Source organism: Rhagoletis pomonella, unplaced genomic scaffold, assembly GCF_013731165.1.
Source record: "Rhagoletis pomonella isolate Grant_MI unplaced genomic scaffold, Rhpom_1.0 Rhpom_scaffold_00003, whole genome shotgun sequence".
Taxonomy (NCBI): Eukaryota; Metazoa; Arthropoda; class Insecta; order Diptera; family Tephritidae; genus Rhagoletis; species Rhagoletis pomonella.
In genome coordinates, this window is record NW_023458557.1 from 31955484 (window position 1) to 31974983 (window position 19500).

At 39.2% G+C, this 19500-nt stretch overlaps 1 protein-coding gene across 1 annotated transcript in view; it reads right to left on the reverse strand.

Moving 5' to 3' along the window:
• The window catches only part of LOC118736175 (UV radiation resistance-associated gene protein-like), a 62502-nt gene extending 44570 nt beyond the window's left edge, over positions 1 to 17932 (reverse strand). The window contains exon 1 of the mRNA XM_036466270.1: positions 17738 to 17932. Coding sequence (XP_036322163.1) covers positions 17738 to 17799 — 62 coding nt within the window. The 5' untranslated portion in view covers positions 17800 to 17932. The remainder of the gene's footprint in view (positions 1 to 17737) is intronic.
• Positions 17933 to 19500: the final 1568 nt, after the last annotated feature.

Here is a 19500-nt window from a genome sequence, read left to right on the forward strand (position 1 = left end):
CAGATTTTTAAATTAGGTGAGAACCCTCATTAAAATATTTCCAAACTGAAACATCCTTAAACCTCCCTCGCCCAACACCCATATTGTGACGAATATTTTACTTATCTAATTTCAATAATTGAAATTAAATTTGATTTTTTTTAAACAGGTGACAAACCCTTGTATGTAATAAAAAAATAAAACCTTTTCAAAACCATTTAGATTGATACCCATATTGTACTAATTAATTAATTTTTTTTAATTTGTAATTAAATTTTTTGAAAGTAAAACCTTATGGCACTTTTACAGCCCGAGCCCTTTCATTTGACACCTCATTTTTTAAAATCGAATGAACAGTGCAGATCTGGTGACCTGGACAAAAAATCCCTTCACGTATTATATACATATCGAGCCCTAACCGCCAAATTACCGTAAGCGCCATTTTTTCCATTTTTTTTTCTTTTTGATTTAGAAATACATCTAGATGCCCCAGGAATATTTTTGCATCAAAAATCAAATTTTGAAAAAAATGTCGCTTACGTTATTTTGGCGGTTAGGGCTCGATATGTACATATATAGATAATTAAATAAATACATTCTTATGTATGTTCATGCTTATATGCATACATATGTGGACTTTGATATTATATTTTCTAATATTTCATACACAATTAATATGTATATACGACATGAACATTTACCGTGACTGTCTACCTGGTAATGTGATCAAGGAAGAATGAATAAATGAAAAATTACGCGTTATTTATTCAGTATTACTTGAATAATGAATAAAAATGTATTCATCATTCGAAAGTGCTTGAATGAAGAATAAAAATTTATTCGTTATTTGAAATTACTTTCAATTTTTATTCATCATTCGAAAGTGCTTAAATGAAGAATAAAAATTTATTCTTATTTGAAATTACTTGAATGATGAATAAAAATTTATTCGTTATTTGAAATTACTTGGATGAATACAAATTTATTCATCATTCAAAAGTGCTTGAATGAAGAATAAAAATTTATTCTTATTTGAAATTACTAGAATGATGAATGAAAATTTATTCATCATTCGAAAGTGCTTGAATGAAGAATAAAAATTTATTCGTCATTCAAAAATGTTGAAATGATGAATAAAATTTTATTTTTTATTTGAATAATAATTCATTCAAAAACGCCCATCCCTGGGTGGCACACAGATGGCACCGTGATCAAATCAGTACACTGCACTATTGCGCGAAGTTAGTGCGCTGACACCACAAATGGCGCCGGCGTTTTTGAGCTAGCGCCATAAAAATTGCGCTATTATCCATGGGCAAAGGGCAGTTTCAAAAACATTTAAAAATTTTTGATGTGTTGTTGTTGTTGTTGTAGCGGCTACAACAACCCCGCCCAGATCGGTTAATATCTCAGTCGCTGTCGTCAAGTTTCACTAACGGCAGCCCTAAGAAGGGTGCAGTCTGAATAGGGTCGGTCCACAGGGACAAAGGCGTTAGGTTTGTCAGGTTTTCAGGGCATACGAAGAGATGTTTCGAGTCCGGGGGCGCCTCTCCGCATGCCGGACACTCATTTGGTACATCTGCGTTTAGTCTGCTCAGGTAAGAGTTTAACCTTCTCCAGTAGCCAGAGCGAAGTTGGGCTATTGTGGTACTAGTCCCCTGAGGCAGATGAAGCTCCGTCTCGTCGATGTCCGGTGGTTGTGCGCCTAGAACGGCATTCACAGGTCTGGAGTCTACATAGCTCGAGACTTATAGCCCAGTTATGCATACTTGCACTGCTATACCATGCGCGATCGTTCGTCGAGCGGTCCTCTTTCGCTGTGGTTGCGGCGCCTGGTTGCGCGGGTTGTGCACCTGGTTGCGCGGGTTCTGAGCCTTCTGCCCGCGCAGAGCCGACATTGGAGGCAGTTATCCGTCTCTGCCGTTGGGGCCAGGGGGCATGCCTTCCGCGAAGCCATGATGTCTTCAATCTGGAAGTAGAAGCAAAGGCAGAGAAACGAGGAGTACTTGGGTACAATACTTAAACGGGAAGTTGACCCTTAATATACAGAAGGAAAATATGTATAGAACTATTTATTGTGCTTTTGGAACGAAGCACAGTTTGACATGGCCGCGTGATAACTCCATTTTGTATACGGACTTCCACGCCACGTATGTGATTATCAGGGCCGTGGCGAACGTTTTCGATTCGTCCCAATCGACACTCGGTGGGGGGGAGCGAATCTTCTTTGATCACGACGATGTCGCCTGGCTGAGGATCGCGTTGTGGAGTTTTCCACTTGTATCTCTTCTGAAGATCTTTGAGGTAATCTTCTTTCCAGCGGCGACTAAATTGGTGGTGAAGTGCTTTGACTTTCTCCCACCGGTTTAGTAGAGAGAGGTCTTCCGCATTAGGCTCGGGAATGGCCAATAGCGGTGCACCTCGAAGGAAGTGACCCGGAGTAAGTGCTGTCATATCAGCTGCGAAAGTAAACTTGTGGGTTGCAGCGGGTTTCTTTAAATGGATTTTAAAGCTTTTCACTGCAGATTCCCACAAGCCGCCCATGTGGGGGGCGCTGGGTGGTATATATTGCCAGTTGATGCTTTGAGGGGCATATTTTGTGACAATGTCTGCGGAACATTCGTTAAGGAATTTAATGAAGTTGCGTTCTGTTGCGCGGTGGGCGCCAGTGAAAGTTTTTCCATTGCCGCTCATCATTCTTGAGGAGAAACCTCGTCTGCCAACAAAGCGGGCGAATGCTGTTCGAAAAGCCTCGGTTGTAAGATCTGGGCATAGCTCGAGATGCACTGCCTTTGTGGAAAAACAGACAAAACTGCAACGTATCCCTTGATAAGGGTTGTAGATCTTAGCACCGATGCTTTAATTTGGAATGGCCCAACAATCTACTCCCGTTGTGGAAAATGGGAGTGAGAAACTGCAGCGCTCAGCGGGTAGAGCGGCCATTATTTGGGTGCATGTTTGTTGCTTGTAAAGCGTGCACACTTTGCATTGAAAAATGCATTTTTTAATTAGAGGTTTTAGCTTTGGTACGTAGTACTCTTACCTTACCGTTTGGAGCATTAATCGTGTTTCTGCGTGAAGAAGCAGCGAGTGTAAAGACTCCAAATGTAGCTGGCTGAACCTCGATTCTGTAGGGAGAATTATTGGGTGCCTTTCATTGTAGCTCAACGTGGAATGTGCTAATCGGCCATTAACCCGTAGAAGTCCGTCTTTATCAAAGGAAGGATTGAGAACAAGTGGACTTTTTTTTGTTAATTGGCTTTTTATCTTGCAAAGCGCTTTTTTCGCTTTTTCGCGCTGCGTTGATAAGACGCATTTTTGCATGTTGGAATTCGTTGTGTGTCAGATGTGGATTGGTGATTGTAGCTAACCCCTTTGATTTGTTGCGGGTATTGCTCACGAAGCGGAACATGTACGCAGTCACGCGGAGTGCTCGAGAGAAAGAAGCAAAGCGATCAAGAAAATGACCTCTTCTTCGAGCGCGTGATATACCTCCACCTTGCGCTTTTCTGGTGGAGATGCACTGCATGCCTTTGACCTTGGCCATGCGTCCATGTGGCAAGAGAGCCATTTTTGTCCGTGCCACCAGAGTGGGGAATTTGCCAAGTCCTGCGGTTTGCAACCACGGGTGCCGAGGCCGGCTGGATTGTCTTGGCTGGCAACATGGCGCCATGTACCGGTTGAAAGATATTCCCGGATTTGGGAGGTACGATTGGATACATACGTCTTCCATGTACATGGTGGCTTTTCAAGCCAAGCTAGCACAATCTCTGAATCTGACCATAAGAATGTGTTGCACGATTCCAATTTGAGCTGTTTTCGAACAGTTGCGACCAGTTTCGCGAGTAAGACTGCACCACACAGCTCCAGGCGTGGCAAGCTTACCGTCTTCAATGGTGCGACTTTGCTTTTTGCAACCAAGAGAGTGGAATCTTTGGTTGCTAGCATCTACGCGGATGTAAATCGCAGCGCAATATGCTTTTTCCGGGGCATCGCAAAACCCGTGGATTCGGGTATCTTGCACCGGAGTGAAATTAACCCATCGAGGGATTTCGATGTGGCAGATGGCTGGCAGATTTTCTGCGAACTGTTGCCATTTTGCTAAGGATATGGGTTTGGCACATTCGTCCCAATCAATGCCATCCAGCCAAAGTTCTTGAAGCAGAATCGTTGCTTGAATCATCACTGGCGACAGCCATCCTGCCGGGTAAAAAAGTTTTGCGACGGAGGATAAGATTTGTCGCTTTGTGACGGCATTCGATGTCGATGCAGGGAGAATGGTGTAGGAAAATTTATCTGTAAGTGCGTTCCATTGTATACCAAGAGTTTTGGTTGTAGAAGCGCTCTCAAATTCAAAAGGTTGGAGTCGAGACGATCCTCCTTTGGAAATTTTTCTAAAATGGCCGGATGATTGGCCATTCGTTTCTTGAGTATGAAACCAGCTGACTTCAGCGCTTTGATCACTTGAACAAGTGATTCAGTGGCGTTGTCAATATCATGACTGCCGGATAGGATGTCATCCACATACGTTTCGGTTTTAAGTATTGTAGCAGCCAAGGGAAATGTCGCTATCGTATCATCTGCTAATTGATGCAGGGTACGGATAGCGAGGTATGGTGCACAATTAACGTCGAATGTTACGGTTTTGAGATTATAATCGGTGACCGGAGAGTCAACCGACGTGCGAAACAAGATTCGCTGAAAATCTTTATTGTCCTCGTGGATGATTATTTGACAATACATTTTTTCAATGTCGCCATTGAACATGAATCTGTGCATTCGCCACTGCAGAATGAGCAGCATGAGATCTGGTTGGAGTGTGGCAACACGTCATTCAGGGATTTTCCTGAACCATATGTTTTTGAGGCGTTTAATACCACGCGAACCTTATCTGGTTTGACGACCGCATGATGTGGCAAGTAGAAGGAGAAGTATTTGCCATTGGAAATTATCTCGCATAGCTTCGTGTGCTCCATATGACCGAGGTCGAGATATTCTTGCAACACATTATTGTACATTGTGGCTAAGTCTCCCTTTTTCTGAAGCGATCGCTCCATACTGAAAAACTGCTGGAGTGGAGCAGACCGAGAGTGGCCCAGAGATAGCTTTTTTGGAAATTCTTCCTTGAATGGAAGTCGCACAATGTATCGACCGTTTGGGGCACGAGTCGTTGTTGTTGCATACTTATTTTCACATGCCTGATCTTCACGGGAAATTTGTGTAGGTTGTGGAATCTCCTCCTCTTCCCAAAAACTTTCTAAGCCGAGTGCTGAGAGTTGTATTCGAGCACTCTTCTACTTGTGTCGAGAATGACACCACATTTTCGGTTATTGAATCACTGAGAATCCAGCCAAATATTGTTTTTTGCGCAAGTATAGTGTCGCAAATCTTTTGTATACCTTCCAGCAGGATTTGTGGAAGTATATCGCTGCCGATTACCATATCAGTTTGAGCTGGTATGTGACAGCTTGGGTCAGCAAGTTCAAGGATCATGAATCGCTGCCAGTTTTCACGACTAATGGTGAGTGTAGGCATGTGCCTCGTGAGCTGAGGTAACACGATAGCCTGTGTGTTTATCCGTTGCATGGTTTTGGGTGCAACCAATGTGAGTGGACAAAGCTTTGAGGAGCTTTGTACTACGTGTCCACCCATGCCGGAAATTTCAAACTTGGAATGTTCGAATGGTAGTTTCAACCGTTTCCGAACTTTCGAGGAAATGAAAGTTCTCTGTGAGCCTTGATCAATCAGGGCTCTAAACTGAAACAATTCCCCTTCGTGTTCAACCGTGACCATGGCAGTTGGAAGGAGAATTTTGCTATCATTGTCGGTGTGCAATGATTGTATTTGTGCTTGTTTGGAACAGCACGGTTGCTCGCTGGAATTGGAGCTTGACTGCGCTTGTCGAGCGGGAGGTGTCGACTGGGCAGTAGTGTGTTGTGCGGCGGTTTCATTCGCTCGCGCACTGGAGTGTCGAGATGGTGGTTTGGGATTCATGTGCAGCAGGGAGTGATGCCGTTGTTGGCAATGTGTACATGACCACTTGCACGGACACTCATTAGTGCTAGGGGTATTGCCAAGGCAGTTTTTGCACAGCTTGGTTTGGTTTGCGAATTGTACTCGGTTTGGTACCGAAATTCGCTTAAATTGTGGGCAGACTCTAATGGGATGAGGGGACTTGCAGTAAGAGCAAGTTGTTTCCCTCTTAGGTTCTGTCACAAAGATTTGCGTCCTGTTAAAGGACCTGTTTTGGGCAGCATTTTGATGAGCGACTGGTTTTTGTTTATTTTGGCTTGGATGAAGCCGGTTAAGTCTTTCGACTACTTCGTATCTTGAAGTAAGAAAATCGTCCATTTGTGACCATGAGGGCAGATCTCTTCGAGAAGAGAGAGATTGTTCCCAAAGTGACAGTGTGGTTTCGGGCAATTTGGTTGAGCATATGTACACCAATATGGGATCCCAACTGTCTGTCTGGACGTCTTGGGAATTAAGAACTGACAGACAGTTGTTAATTGATGTTTGCAGCCTTTGAAGTCGCTCGCTATTCTCGGATTGAATAGTCGGCAAAGTCATCAAAATTTTAATTTGGTTGTCAACCAGGATACGTTTGTTTTCGTATCGTGACCGTAAAGCTTCCCAGGCCAGCTCGAAGTTATCATCGCTGAGCGGGTATTGCTTGACGATGGAGCCGGCTTTTCCTTAGCTTTTGTATCGGAGGTGATACAATTATTGAGCACGGGAGAGCTTCGGGTGGTTGATGTACACGGCTGTGAACATGTCACGAAAAGCGGGCCATTTTTCGTAACCGCCGTAAAATGTCTCCGTGTCACAAGGTGGGACTTGTAGAAAAACGTTTGCCTCTGCTGAGGTGTGTTCCACGCGGGGTGGTGGACTCGGTGCGGCGATTGCGCTAATCAACGACAGTTGATCGGCAATTTTAGCTTTGGTCACCTCATATAATTCAAGGGAAGTGAAGTACTTGCCTTCTACCGAATTCTTAAAGTTTTCGGTTAGGCTGTCATCTGTCTTTGAAAAAACCAAATCATAGGCGGACTGAAGCCGTGCCCAACAATCATCTAGTGATTTGTCATCACTATCATAAGATATGAATCAGTGTGGTCTTGGATTGGTGCATCACTGAATTTCGCACAGTATCTCATGATACTGTCACTTTCCGCTATAAACTTTTGAGCGGATGGGTCAAACGTTTTAGATTTCGGGGGCGGTGAGGGTTCCCTCTTACCCCCGGTGGCTTCTTGCGAAGCATTTTTTGACCTTGTCTCGATTTCAGACATTTTTGGTGGACTGTGTCCAAGTGGCATTTTAACTCTCGTGGAAGGTCAAACGTATAAAAATTGAGAGAAGAATTAATCAAATTAGCTGAGTACCACCCAGATATCGTTCGCAAAAAATTAGAAAAATATGTGTCAAACGAGAAAAAATTGCACTTCGTGCCACAGAGAATCAGGAAAAAATTTTAAGATTTTGTGGCGGTGTTTGTGTTTTTGTTTCTTGCAAATTACGTGAAATTATATTTGCTTTAACTTTTGGTTCACCACTTTTAATAACGTGGAAAAGGGAGCGTCCCAATTAAATCCGCGGAATATGGATTTGAAAAATTTCAGTAAGAGAAAAAAAATCACAAACACTTTTCACTGTTATATACGTGGTGAAATATACGTATGTATAAATATTTAATGTGATATAAATAATTACTTAAATACTGAAAAAGTATTGGTTATTTATCACTATCTAAACAAATGCAATTTGGAAGTTTACTGGGTTGCATGTATCTAAATATCTTGAACTCACTTATTACCGCGTTATAGGATAATATTCGAGTGATAATATTCTTTGCTAGCACGTATGTACAAATGTGCAGAATATGTGCAATGTAAAAATGTACGTGGGTCGTTCTTAAAAAACATGACCAATTGGTGTCCCCAGACTTTACTATTTTATATTTTGTTTCTTCAAAAAGAAAATAGAAAAATATCTGCATTTTTATAAATTATTATCGATTCTACGTAACTATATTATAAAAAAAAAAATAATTAATTATCTGAAAATAACTTAAAAAATATTTTCAATGTCAAAGGTTTAGCAAAAACCTGTGTCCCGAGCCAATTTATAAAAATTTAATAGTTATTTTCAGATGAAATAAAATTGAAAAAAAATAATATTTACAATTTTTGTTATTCAGTTTGTGTATATTAATACCATATATAGAAAAGAATGATGAAAAATAATTTTTTTGTATAATTTTTATGAAGAAAATTTGTGTCCCCAGGTTTTGGTCCCCTCTGTTACGTCCACTCATTTTATTGAAAAATGTTTGTTAAACGTTATGACGCGTATATTTCTCTTATGCTTCTCCATCATAACTTAGCTAAAATCAACAAAATGTGTTTTGAACCGTTCAGTCTTGTTTAGTGCGTTGTTGAGTAAGGAACCCAATTGTATGCCGGGTACGTACCCTTATTCAGTGTCAACTCTGTTACTATTGAAAAACGGTGAGTAAAGTGATTTTTTATTTATTTTATAATTTTTTTATAAATATTTTATGTACATTAATTAAGTGGACAAATAAATTCTCCAAAATTCGAATAAAAAGCTAAAATATGGTATTTTTGAGTTAATTTGTCCCCTCTGTTACCGGTCCACTCTGTGACTTATTAACTCCAAAAACTCCAAAAATTAAAAAAAATACTGCTGGTTATGGATTCCTATTGTTGATACCATCCGTAACCACATGAGGCCAATTATAAACATATTTGGCCAACTTAATTTTTAAAAATTACAAAATTCAGAATGGTCATGTTTTTTAAGAACGACCCACGTATGTAAATACTTGTATTTACGTATGAAGCCGAGTATATGGCTAAGTTATGCTCAGTCACAGCAGTGGTGAGTTAAGAACCGAAAACAACAGAGTTTGTTTTGATTATAGTGTATGCATGTATGTGCAAATATTTACATATGAAGCCGAAGATATGGCTAAGCTACGCTTTGTCACCGCAGTGGTGAGTGAAGTACGAAAAAACAGAGAGTTTGTTTTGCTTACAGTGTGTATGTATGTATTTGTGCGGGAATGCACAAGTGGATATAATAATACGTAAAGAGCCGCTCACCGCTGAGGTGAGTTCTTGGTACCGAACGTATTTACGTCGGAGAGCGGGCTTTGACTTACGTTCTCTTAGCTTTGTGAGTGCCGCAGAGAAAAGCGAGGTGGAAAGATATGAAAAATAAGCTACAGTGCGTTTGGTATATGTGGACTGTATTGTCCGATGAACAACAGCGACTCTCTTAACTATTAAGCGAATAGTTGCAGAAAATACAACTTGTAAAAATGCTTATATGTGCTACCGTATGTACATATGGTATATGGGAATAAAATGCACTTATGTTTTTCGGCAATTTGTTTAGGCAAGTTCAATGAACTATGCGACCAACGGCAAAAATTGGTAAGCAGAGAAAAGTATTTGATTTTAATGTGCTAATATTTTGTTCTTGCACAGTGGGACACAGTAGGCATATAAATTGCAACGGAATTTATTTTGGAGTATATATCAGAATTTGTATATATGTACATATACTTATATATATATAAGATCGGCGGTATGTGGAGATATACCGCTTTCCGGAAAACGGAATTTTTCTACCAAAACTTTAATAGCGACAAATTGCCGATGTGAAATTTTTGGGCGGCAGGAAAATATTCGCAATTTTAATAGAACGGTTTTTTGGCGTGAAAAAATACGCCTTTTATTTAATTGTATACATATATATATATATGTATGTATATACGTATGTACGTCCGTTTGCAGTTTATTAGAAATAATATAACTTTTACGAAAATGAAAGTTATTTTATTTAAATTTTTAAGGAAATTAAAAATTTGCCTACTTACTACTTTCCTTGATTTATGTAGATGTGATTGTATGTAAGTGAGCTTCTTTATGTTTTTGCGCCTGGTGTTACTGTTGCCGCTGGTACTGATGAAGTTGCATTTCATTTCATTTATTGAGTCTATGATTATATAAACCTTACAGACTAGATTCACAAGTTTAACTTAACTAAAAATGTATAACTAAGAATATAGGGATTCAATCATTGAGCCAAAGTGAGATCTCGGGAGTGCAAAATCTAGATCAAGGCTACTAAATATTCGATTGAATTCAATGAGAGCTCTAGCAATGGGATCAAAATAATGGTAATTGGCTTTGATTAGCTTGACATGAAACGGATAGTGAAAGCGTAGTGTTCGTTGCGGAACATTGAAGCTTATCAGCTCAAGTAGCTCCGGGCAATCAATAAGACCAGAAATGATATCGTAAACAAACATCAGCAAATGAATGGATCTTCTCGATTCAAGTGACTTCATCCCTATTAGCATACAGCGGGCACAATAGGGTGGCAAAGGAGCAGTGAAATTAAGTGGTTTGAGAGCAAAACGAATAAAGCTCCGCTGCACTCTTTCAATTCTATAGGAATGAGATGAGTAGATCGGATTCCAGATTAAGGAAGCATATTCCAATTTTGATCGTACTAAAGAATTAAATAAAATTTTCCGGGTATACGGATCTTTAAAGTCCCTTCCATAGCGGCGAAGAAAGGCTAGGTTAGAATAGGCTTTAGGGATAATATAGTTAATGTGATTAACAAAGGTAAACCCCGAGTCAAACATCACTCCAAGATCCACAAATTCACGAACAGTAGACAGGCTAGCATCAAAAAGAGAATATGTTGACCTAATGAAGTTTTGGTTTTTAGAAATAGTCATATGAAAACATTTCTTAATATTGAGAGGTAACTTATTTCTAGTACTCCAATTAGCCAGGTTATTGAGATCGTCTTGTAAAGACGGAACATCCGACAAACAAGTAATGCGTCTAAAAATTTTTAAGTCGTCAGCATGGAGTAAAAACTTTGAGTGCTTTAAATAAGATCCAATGTCATTAATAAAGAGAAGAAAAAGAATTGGGCCAAGGATACTACCCTGTGGAACCCCAGAAGTGGCGATAAACGAGTAAGACTTAGTGTTTTCAATTTCAACATGAGAGATTCTATTGGAGAGATACGAACTAACCCAGCTTAAAAATGTTGAGTGGAACCCTAACCGTTCCAGCTTATGCAGTAGGATACTATGAGTAACAGTATCGAAGGCCTTCGAGACATCTGTGTAGATTACATCAACTTGCGATCCACTTATGAGCGATGAGAAAAAGAAGCGAGATTCGTGACTGTAGAACGACCACAGACAAAACCATGTTGATGCGGGTCAATTATTTCTTTAATAGCAAAGAATAATTTCTCTTTGACAATTTTTTCAAATAGTTTTGAGCAGTTAGAAAGTTTAGAAATAGGTCTGTAATTCGTCACATCGGTTTTGTTGCCTGATTTAAAAATTAGCGTAATCGACGCAACTTTCCAACGATCAATAAAGATACCTTGAGATAAAGAAGGATTGAAAATGTATTTCAACGGCACACAAAAGGATGAACAGCATTTCTTGAGTAGGTATGAAGAAAGTCTGTCTATATCACATTTCATTGAAGTTTGTAGTGCGGAGATGCCATTAATAACATCCAACTTTGTGACGGCAAGAGACCCAAAGTCAACAGTTTGTGAGATGTCAACAGCAGAAAAACTACTATGGGGGGTAGTGTCAACGACAAAGTTAGATTTAAAAAAATCCGCAAAAAGATTCACGGAGTCCAACAGACACTCAGATTGCATTCCATTGAACGCCACGCAAGTAGGAATATTAGAGCAGCCTTTTTTAGATCGAATATATTTCCAAAAAGCTTTAGGGTTTTCTTTTAACTCAACTTCAAATCGGGAAATATATTGCTTATATAGAAATTTGTCAAGAACATTAAAACTAGTCATATAATGAATATACTGTTCTTTTAAAGATACATCATTGGTGGCTTTGAATAGATTAAAATATTTATTCCTCAGATTCTTTAATCTTTTTAAATCTCTAGTATACCAGGGTAATTTATGAATTCGTGCAGGCAGAAATGAAAGACCAACACTAAGAATTTCGTAGATTTTCAGCAAGAATGCATAAAAACACTGTGCTACGTTTTTTGACGGAAAAATTGATTTCCAATCTACTTCAAGAATTTTGGAACTTAGGGAGTCAAAATCGGCATCCCGAAAATTAAAAGCCGTGTTTATATTATTGGACACTGAAACAAATTCGATAGACTTTAGAGAAAGAGATAGAGGGACGTGGTGCATGTCAGATTTACTGATGGGGAAAGCACATTCAGTAAGATGAAAAGTCAAATTTTGATCAACAAAAATTAGATCAAGTATATTATTAAGCTGATTGAAAAACGAATTTATTTGGACAAGGCTGATACTGAACAGACTATCAATGAAATTAATTTCATGGGAGTTATTAACATTCGTAGGTGTTAGGATGCCATTACCTAGAAAATTGGACCACTCAATTTTATTCAAATTAAAGTCACCTAGAACACAAAAATGACACTCCTCATTATTTTCGCAAAGGTTGAGAATGTTATTCACATGATCGAAGTATAGAGAATCTGTACTAGCTGGCGGAATGTAAGAGACACAAACAAATATCTTGCCATGATTACCATAGATACAAACGCAAAGCTGGTGAAGAAGGGAGTCATTATTTTCAAGCTGAACAGCAGAGGAGCGAAATGATCGATGAACAGCAATTAAAACCCCACCTCCTCTATGACAATTTGTTTTATCAGCATCTCTATCTTTACGATAAGTAAAGAATAAATTGGGATCAAAAAATTCCCCGTCAGAGAAATTTTTATTCAACCACGTTTCGACTAGAACATATACATCGAATTCGCAACGAGCAGTAGCCAAGATAACATCTATGGTTTTAGTTCGCATTCCCGAGATGTTTTGGTAATAAATATTTAAATTTTGTTTATCATTCTTGATAGTAGTACTATTAGCATACAAGAGATTTTCATGATGTAAACTACTCTTTCTGAAAAAAACGAAACGGCCGAACATTAATGCCTAAGGGCCATAAATTAGCATCTAAGAGTTTACTATAAAAAAACCGGAGAAACACCAATTTTGAAGTTAACACTGTTTAACTCATTAAGCGAGGCATCTTTCTTAACTAATATAAAACAAGAGATATGGTTACTAGCTATGCCAAAATGTTTGGCGACGTAAGAGATAATATTATCAGTTGTAACAGTAGGTTTGAAAGAAGAAATATGGAGCCACTTCTTTTTTACAACTACATCTAATTCATTAGAGGCATTACGACCAACAACTATGCTCTTAGATCTAGATCTCTTATTTTGAACTACAGTCCAATTATGGGCATCACTAAGAGCAGGTGTCGACTGAGTAGTGGCGTCAGCATCAGCAGCGTCGCCGAAGGCAGCGACATTAGTAGAAACATTAGCAGCAACCGTATCATTCGGAGTGAGAGTAACAGCAGATTGGGCAGGAGAGGCGCTCTCATTAACTGGCAATAGCGAGTAGGCATTGATGTCGGCAGAAGCAGCAGAACCAAAAGAGAGGCTTGAAGTACTCTCCGGAGCAGGGCAAGCGACATGCGGGGAAGAAGTACCATTACTTACGGCAGCACCAAATTTAGAAGAAGAGCAGCAATTGAGAGACTTGTTACTAGGTCGTTGAACGCATTGACGGCCTTCGATGTTATTGTTAGATTCCGCGACATTAGCGCAAGTGTTAGTTGGATTCACCTTTGCATGAAAAGTTAATACCGTTTTTTTATTTTGTTTATTTTGCTTTGAAGCTGGATCATTATTGTTATGCACTGGCGTTTGCTTTGAAGCTGGATCGTTATTGTAATGCACTGGCGTTTTACTTGAATCAGCAGGCGGCTTGATTTTAGTATCAATTACACTGCTATGAAGATTTTTAACTTCAAGTAGAAGTGATGCATTAATGTTGCCAAGTCTATGTAACTCAGCTTGCAATTTATCAGCTTTTTTTAACGCGCAGTGACTTTCGGCGCACAACAGCACAAGTATCGCAAGTGAAATGACTATTACTGTTTTGCAGAAATTCAAGATCAGCTGGCATAATGTTGACACATTCCAAATGGAATAGTTCACCACAATTCACGCATTGCACTTTAGATTTCCCACGATCAACCTTTAGACCACACAAGCACGGCATAATTAGAATTATATGTAATATGCAGAGTCACTGTCTCAGATTTCAATTAGCACGCACCATTGCAGGGTGTGAAAAGCAAAAAGCAAAAACGAGGAGCGCAGAGAAAACACGTCCGCACAGCACGACAAATATGTACTTGTTGCAGATGCTGTTGATGGCTGCTGATGTTGTTGATGGCTCCTTATTCTGGCTGCTTGGCTGAAAGCTTGCCTTGGTTTTGTTGTTTTTATGATGATTTTTATTAAAATTGTATTTATTTTTTTTTTTTTTTTTAATGTATGTACATATATACATAGATATGTTTATGTATTCTTTTCTTTTTAGTTTGCGATATGTACTTAGCATACAATATGTGGACTTTTTCCAACACTTTTTTTTTTAGTTTTTAGTTTTTACGGGTTTTGTGTTATTTTGTTTGTATTAGATTTTTTTACTTTCTTTTCTTTTTTGCGTATCTGTATACTTATGTATGTATAAATGTATAAGTGCCCTTTTAATACGATACTTGTTTGCACTTTAGTTTATGGTTTTTTTTTTTAGTTTTTATTGTTTTCTCCACTTTGTCAATAGTTTTTATATCAGTTTGGCGGACGTACGAGTACGGATTTTATTTTTTTTTATTATTTTTTTTTTTTTAGTTTTAAAATTTTTTTTCTTTAGGAGCTGGGCCACGGTTGGCTGCGAAGGACCATGAATAATTCCAGTGGTCGCCTTTCGCACTCTCCTTTTTTTGTATGCACACTGGTTTTCCGCTTAAAGGAAACACTTGTTTTCGGTTTTAAAATTTATAAAATTCAACTCAGTTTATTCATGAGCTTTAAAAGTTAAAAGATCTAGCGCAATATAGGTACTCGACTTTCACACAATAAAAAGTTAAGGTTTAGTGGTAGATGTCCACATACATTTTGTGGTTGTATGAATTATATACATATGTACATTTCTGCATTTGGCTTTCACAATAGAAAATTTTTAATTTTAAGGGGGCGCGTGCGCGTTGACCGATGTTAATTGCTGAACTGGCTTCTGCTGATTTCGCACGACGATGGGGAGGCTGCCGTGCGCGCTCGGTAATCATATTCTCGACGTTGACGTCGGTCAACTGCCAAACTGCTGCGGCCAAGGATTGCGCGCACGGCCGTCGTAGCGCGCTTTAAGCGGCGGCTTAAACAGCGACCTATAATGACTTTGGCATCTGCCCATAGTCATCTCGATCGATAGACCAACCGACTTTGCTTCCGCGGAACACCGGACCTATATAAACTTTTCTAAAGTTGATGGGAAGGCTTCGCGGAATTTACTGAGAGCATCTTCGCTGCGCTCCCCACACCAACCGACGTCCACCTTGGAGAACATAAGTTCCGCAGGGTTGTCACTGCTGCTGCAGCTCGCTTCGTACGTATGCATTACGGACCCCTGTCCAAATTTCCCTGCTGAAGCGGCTGTTCTAGCCGATGAGCGTGACAACCTTCGTCAGGCCGATCCCGGAAATCCCCGTATTAGGGATCTCAACGCGGAGATTCGGCAGCTTGTGAACGTACATAAGCGGAAAAAGTGGGAAGAGCATCTGAAGACGGTGCGTGATGAACGCTAAGCCACCACCATTATCTCGCTTGCGATCTCGACGCTGCACGTTGTTCCCGGCACAATTCAACAATGTTGAATTGCTGTGCAACTTCGTCTCTTGGACCGCAGCTATCAATATACCATGCCTTCTCATGAAGACGGTTATCTCCTCGATCTTGCTCTGAAGTCCGTTAAAGTTAAATTGAAGGAGCTTCATGTGGTTCGGGAGACGTGTAGTTATGCGAGGTGTGAGGAATGTGTGTACCCTTGCCGCCATTGGCTGTGTGCGCTGCTGTGAAGATTGCCGCCCTGTGGTGGTAGTGGGTGGCGTCGCAGTTGGGGTTTTCGACCGAGCAGTGCCACACGGGCCCTCGAAGATCCTCGTCCAATCTCGCGTGGTGCGCAGACCTGAAGATGACCTAAAGTGGCGCCAGCCAAGGCAGGTGTTGCACTTAACTGATGTCACGTTACAGACTATCCTGGTCTGACATACCGTGCAGATTGTACGAGGAACCAGTAGTTGTTGGCGGCCGCGTGTGGGTGGTGGGGCGATTGTGTCTTTTATGTGGTCTGTCGTGGTTGTGGCGTGGTGTATTGTGTTGTTGTGTTGTGGTGCTGTGGTGTTTGTGTTGAGTTGCTCAGGTGGACTGGGGTTAGCCGTTGAGGCTGCTCTGTGTGAGCAGCACGGGCCACAAACGATGTGGTCCACTGCCGATGGGTCCGTGGTCCTGAGCAGACTCTGAGGTGACTCCACCCGTCGAAAGCATTGCACTTGCCTGAGGTAGAGTTGTGGTGTGGTCGTGTCTGGCATACACAGCATGTGTAGGTTTCAGGCCCTGGGTTTGACTCGATGCCAGCCCTTAGCAGAAGAATGCGTAGCAAATGTAGCCCTATGGACGAACACCTTCTGAGATACTTCGCCGACCTACACGCGGTTAGATCGCCGAAACAACAGCCCTTGGTCGGGTAAAGCCCGAGTCATTCCGGTACGTAGAACCGGCTGTCGTGGGAATTTTTGATGTGTATACATCTTTGGTTTCGGTAGGGGTAAAATTTGCGAAGCTGTAGCGTATAGCCCAGCAGAAAATTTCGAAGGGCTTAGCATGTGTATTTCAGAAGAAAATTTTTAATTTAATTAGAAGCACCCTGTGTTCACTTGCTATTGTAAATGGCTGCATACATTTAGGCATATGCATAGCATTCAGCAGAAAAATTTTAATGAGGAACAATTGATTATTACTTTCGATTATGCAACCTCCGCACATGCATACGGCTTCGTACCTATATGTATACATACTTAAGTTTGTATGTAAATACATATGTATGAACTCATTTGTTGCAACTGGTTTTGATATTCGTAGATGGTTTTAGGCATAGGTTTAGTAGTCTATTTTAATAAAAAAGCATGGCGAAAATTAACAAAAAATACTGAAATCATTTTAACTGGGACCGTTGATAAATGATGAATACACATGAATATATGTATGTATAATATACATATGTATGGATGACATAATAGCTCTGATCCAATACTTTTCGTGTAAAATCCTCTAAAAAAGGTCAAACAGTAAAATCACTCTCTGAAGTGAGAGTAAAAAGTGAACCAAAGATTATATTCCGAAAAGAAAAACTAAATTTAGGAATATATACAAATAGAAATACTCAGACTATAAGCTCAAAAACACAACTTTTCGTGTAAAATCCTCTTAAAAAGGTCAAACAGCAAAATCACTCTCTGAAGTGAGAGTAAAAAGTGAACCACAGATTATATTCCGAAAAGAAAAACTAAATTTAGGAATATATACAAATAGAAATACTCAGACTATAAGCTCAAAAACAGTAATGGATGCGGTGTTTTCAAGATATTTTAACGCCCTTGAGTCACAAGTATATACAAGTATCATATTTTATCAATCATACCGATAATTTCATGTATTAAAATAATTAAGAATGAAAATGAATAAAAAAATTAAATCAGAAAATGAATAAAATTAAGTGAAATTAACGTTTAATTTTTAACCTAACCTACATGTGTATGTATGTAACTGAAACGCCTAGGAATAGCTTTGCACATAAATGGATTATCCACATTCTCGAGCTTAACTCCCTAATCTGTAATTAGAAAAAGAGATTAGCCGTACAAAATTATAATTATAAAATTATCCCAGATTAAACCGATAACTTTTTGGTGTCCAACCTAGCTTTATCGATTATACTGGCGAAAAGTAGGAGGAATGTCAAATGTAAAAGTAAACAAAAATTGACGCTAGTAAGGAAAAGAGGTTTGTAACAGTATTTTTAATAAAATATTCAGTTAAAATATATTTAAATAGCATAATATGTGTAGCAGAAACAAGTGACCACGGTGGCACAGAGAGGAAGTTTAACTTTTCGTCGAGTTGTGTGAATAAAAAGCACAACCAATCTTACAGCTAACGGCTTTGATTGAGATTATATTTATATGTAAACGTACCTTTATGCTTTGCCGTTCGCATATGTTTACACATCATATTTCATGAGTACCTAGTACTCACGCCTTTTTTTTTTTTGTTAAGGCTGGTTTTCACTATGTCAAATTCAACGGCATGTGCCGTTAAATAAGTGAAAACACATTAGTTGCGTTCCAGATGCTTCACGATTTGCAGGTTTTTACAGGAAGTCGTTCCAGGTGACCACCTTCCATAAGGTTTATTAATGGAGAAAACAGCTGTCCTTGCAAATTGTGAATATCGTGAAGCATCTGGAACGCAACTATTGTCAATTGGAACTAAAAAAAGTTTACCCATTGATTTAGATCAGAATAGGTATTCAGTCGTGTACATGTGCTACTAAATTGGCTAACTGTCCTTTATTGGCCCTATATATAATCGTTAAAGGCATGAAAAAAGAAGATAAAGTTGTGTCAAAATATGTTGCCAAATTTGTTTGTCAAAATATGACATAGTGAAAACCAACCTTAAGTACAGGATGTTTTTTTTAGAATTATATAAATATTTAAATAAGAAGCTAAACGCGGAACAACATTAGGCGAATAAAAACAAAAAAATGTTTAAAACAGTTTCATAAAACATTAATTTTACTTTATTTACGTGGTTTCCTTTATGAGTTATTCGTTTCAGTCCATATGTATACATAAGTCTATCTTAAAACTAGTATATGTACGTAGATATTTATGTATTTATGCTGATGCGTTTCAATTGATGATAATTTGTAGCAAACGGCACTCGCACCTTAAAGGGTAAATTTGTTTATTTACAGTTTTTTGACATTATAACTAGCTACAAGAGAGTTCGAGCTAGTTGTCACTCCTACCTTATTGAATATCCCTGCCAGCATTTTATATTGCGGATCATCGCCCATGATATCGCTATTTTCTCGAATTCTTATCCGCTCTCGGGAAAAACAGTTCCACCAAGAGGTCACGTCTTTTTCATACGAAAGCGATAGGAATGATAGTAACTTGTGCGATAGAGACTGAAGAGTTAAAGAAGACTCTTCTGTTGGTTAAATTTTTGATAAAACTTAATAGGAGCTGTAAGTTCGTGCGCAAGGGCAACCCTAACTTTACTCTAGCGAATAAAGCTAGTGCAGCCAGCAGAAGCAAGTCGAAACACTGTCAAAAAACAACGAGATCAAGGAGAAGAACGAGAGCTCAGCCAATTAGCTATATAACCATTATGTCACGTTTAAGCTGACAAAATAAACGCATATATTTTTAATGCTTAGTGAAATTGTTTATTAATTCGAACTGGTTTGCATAAATCTGAAAGATTAACATTTAAAAACTGTCGA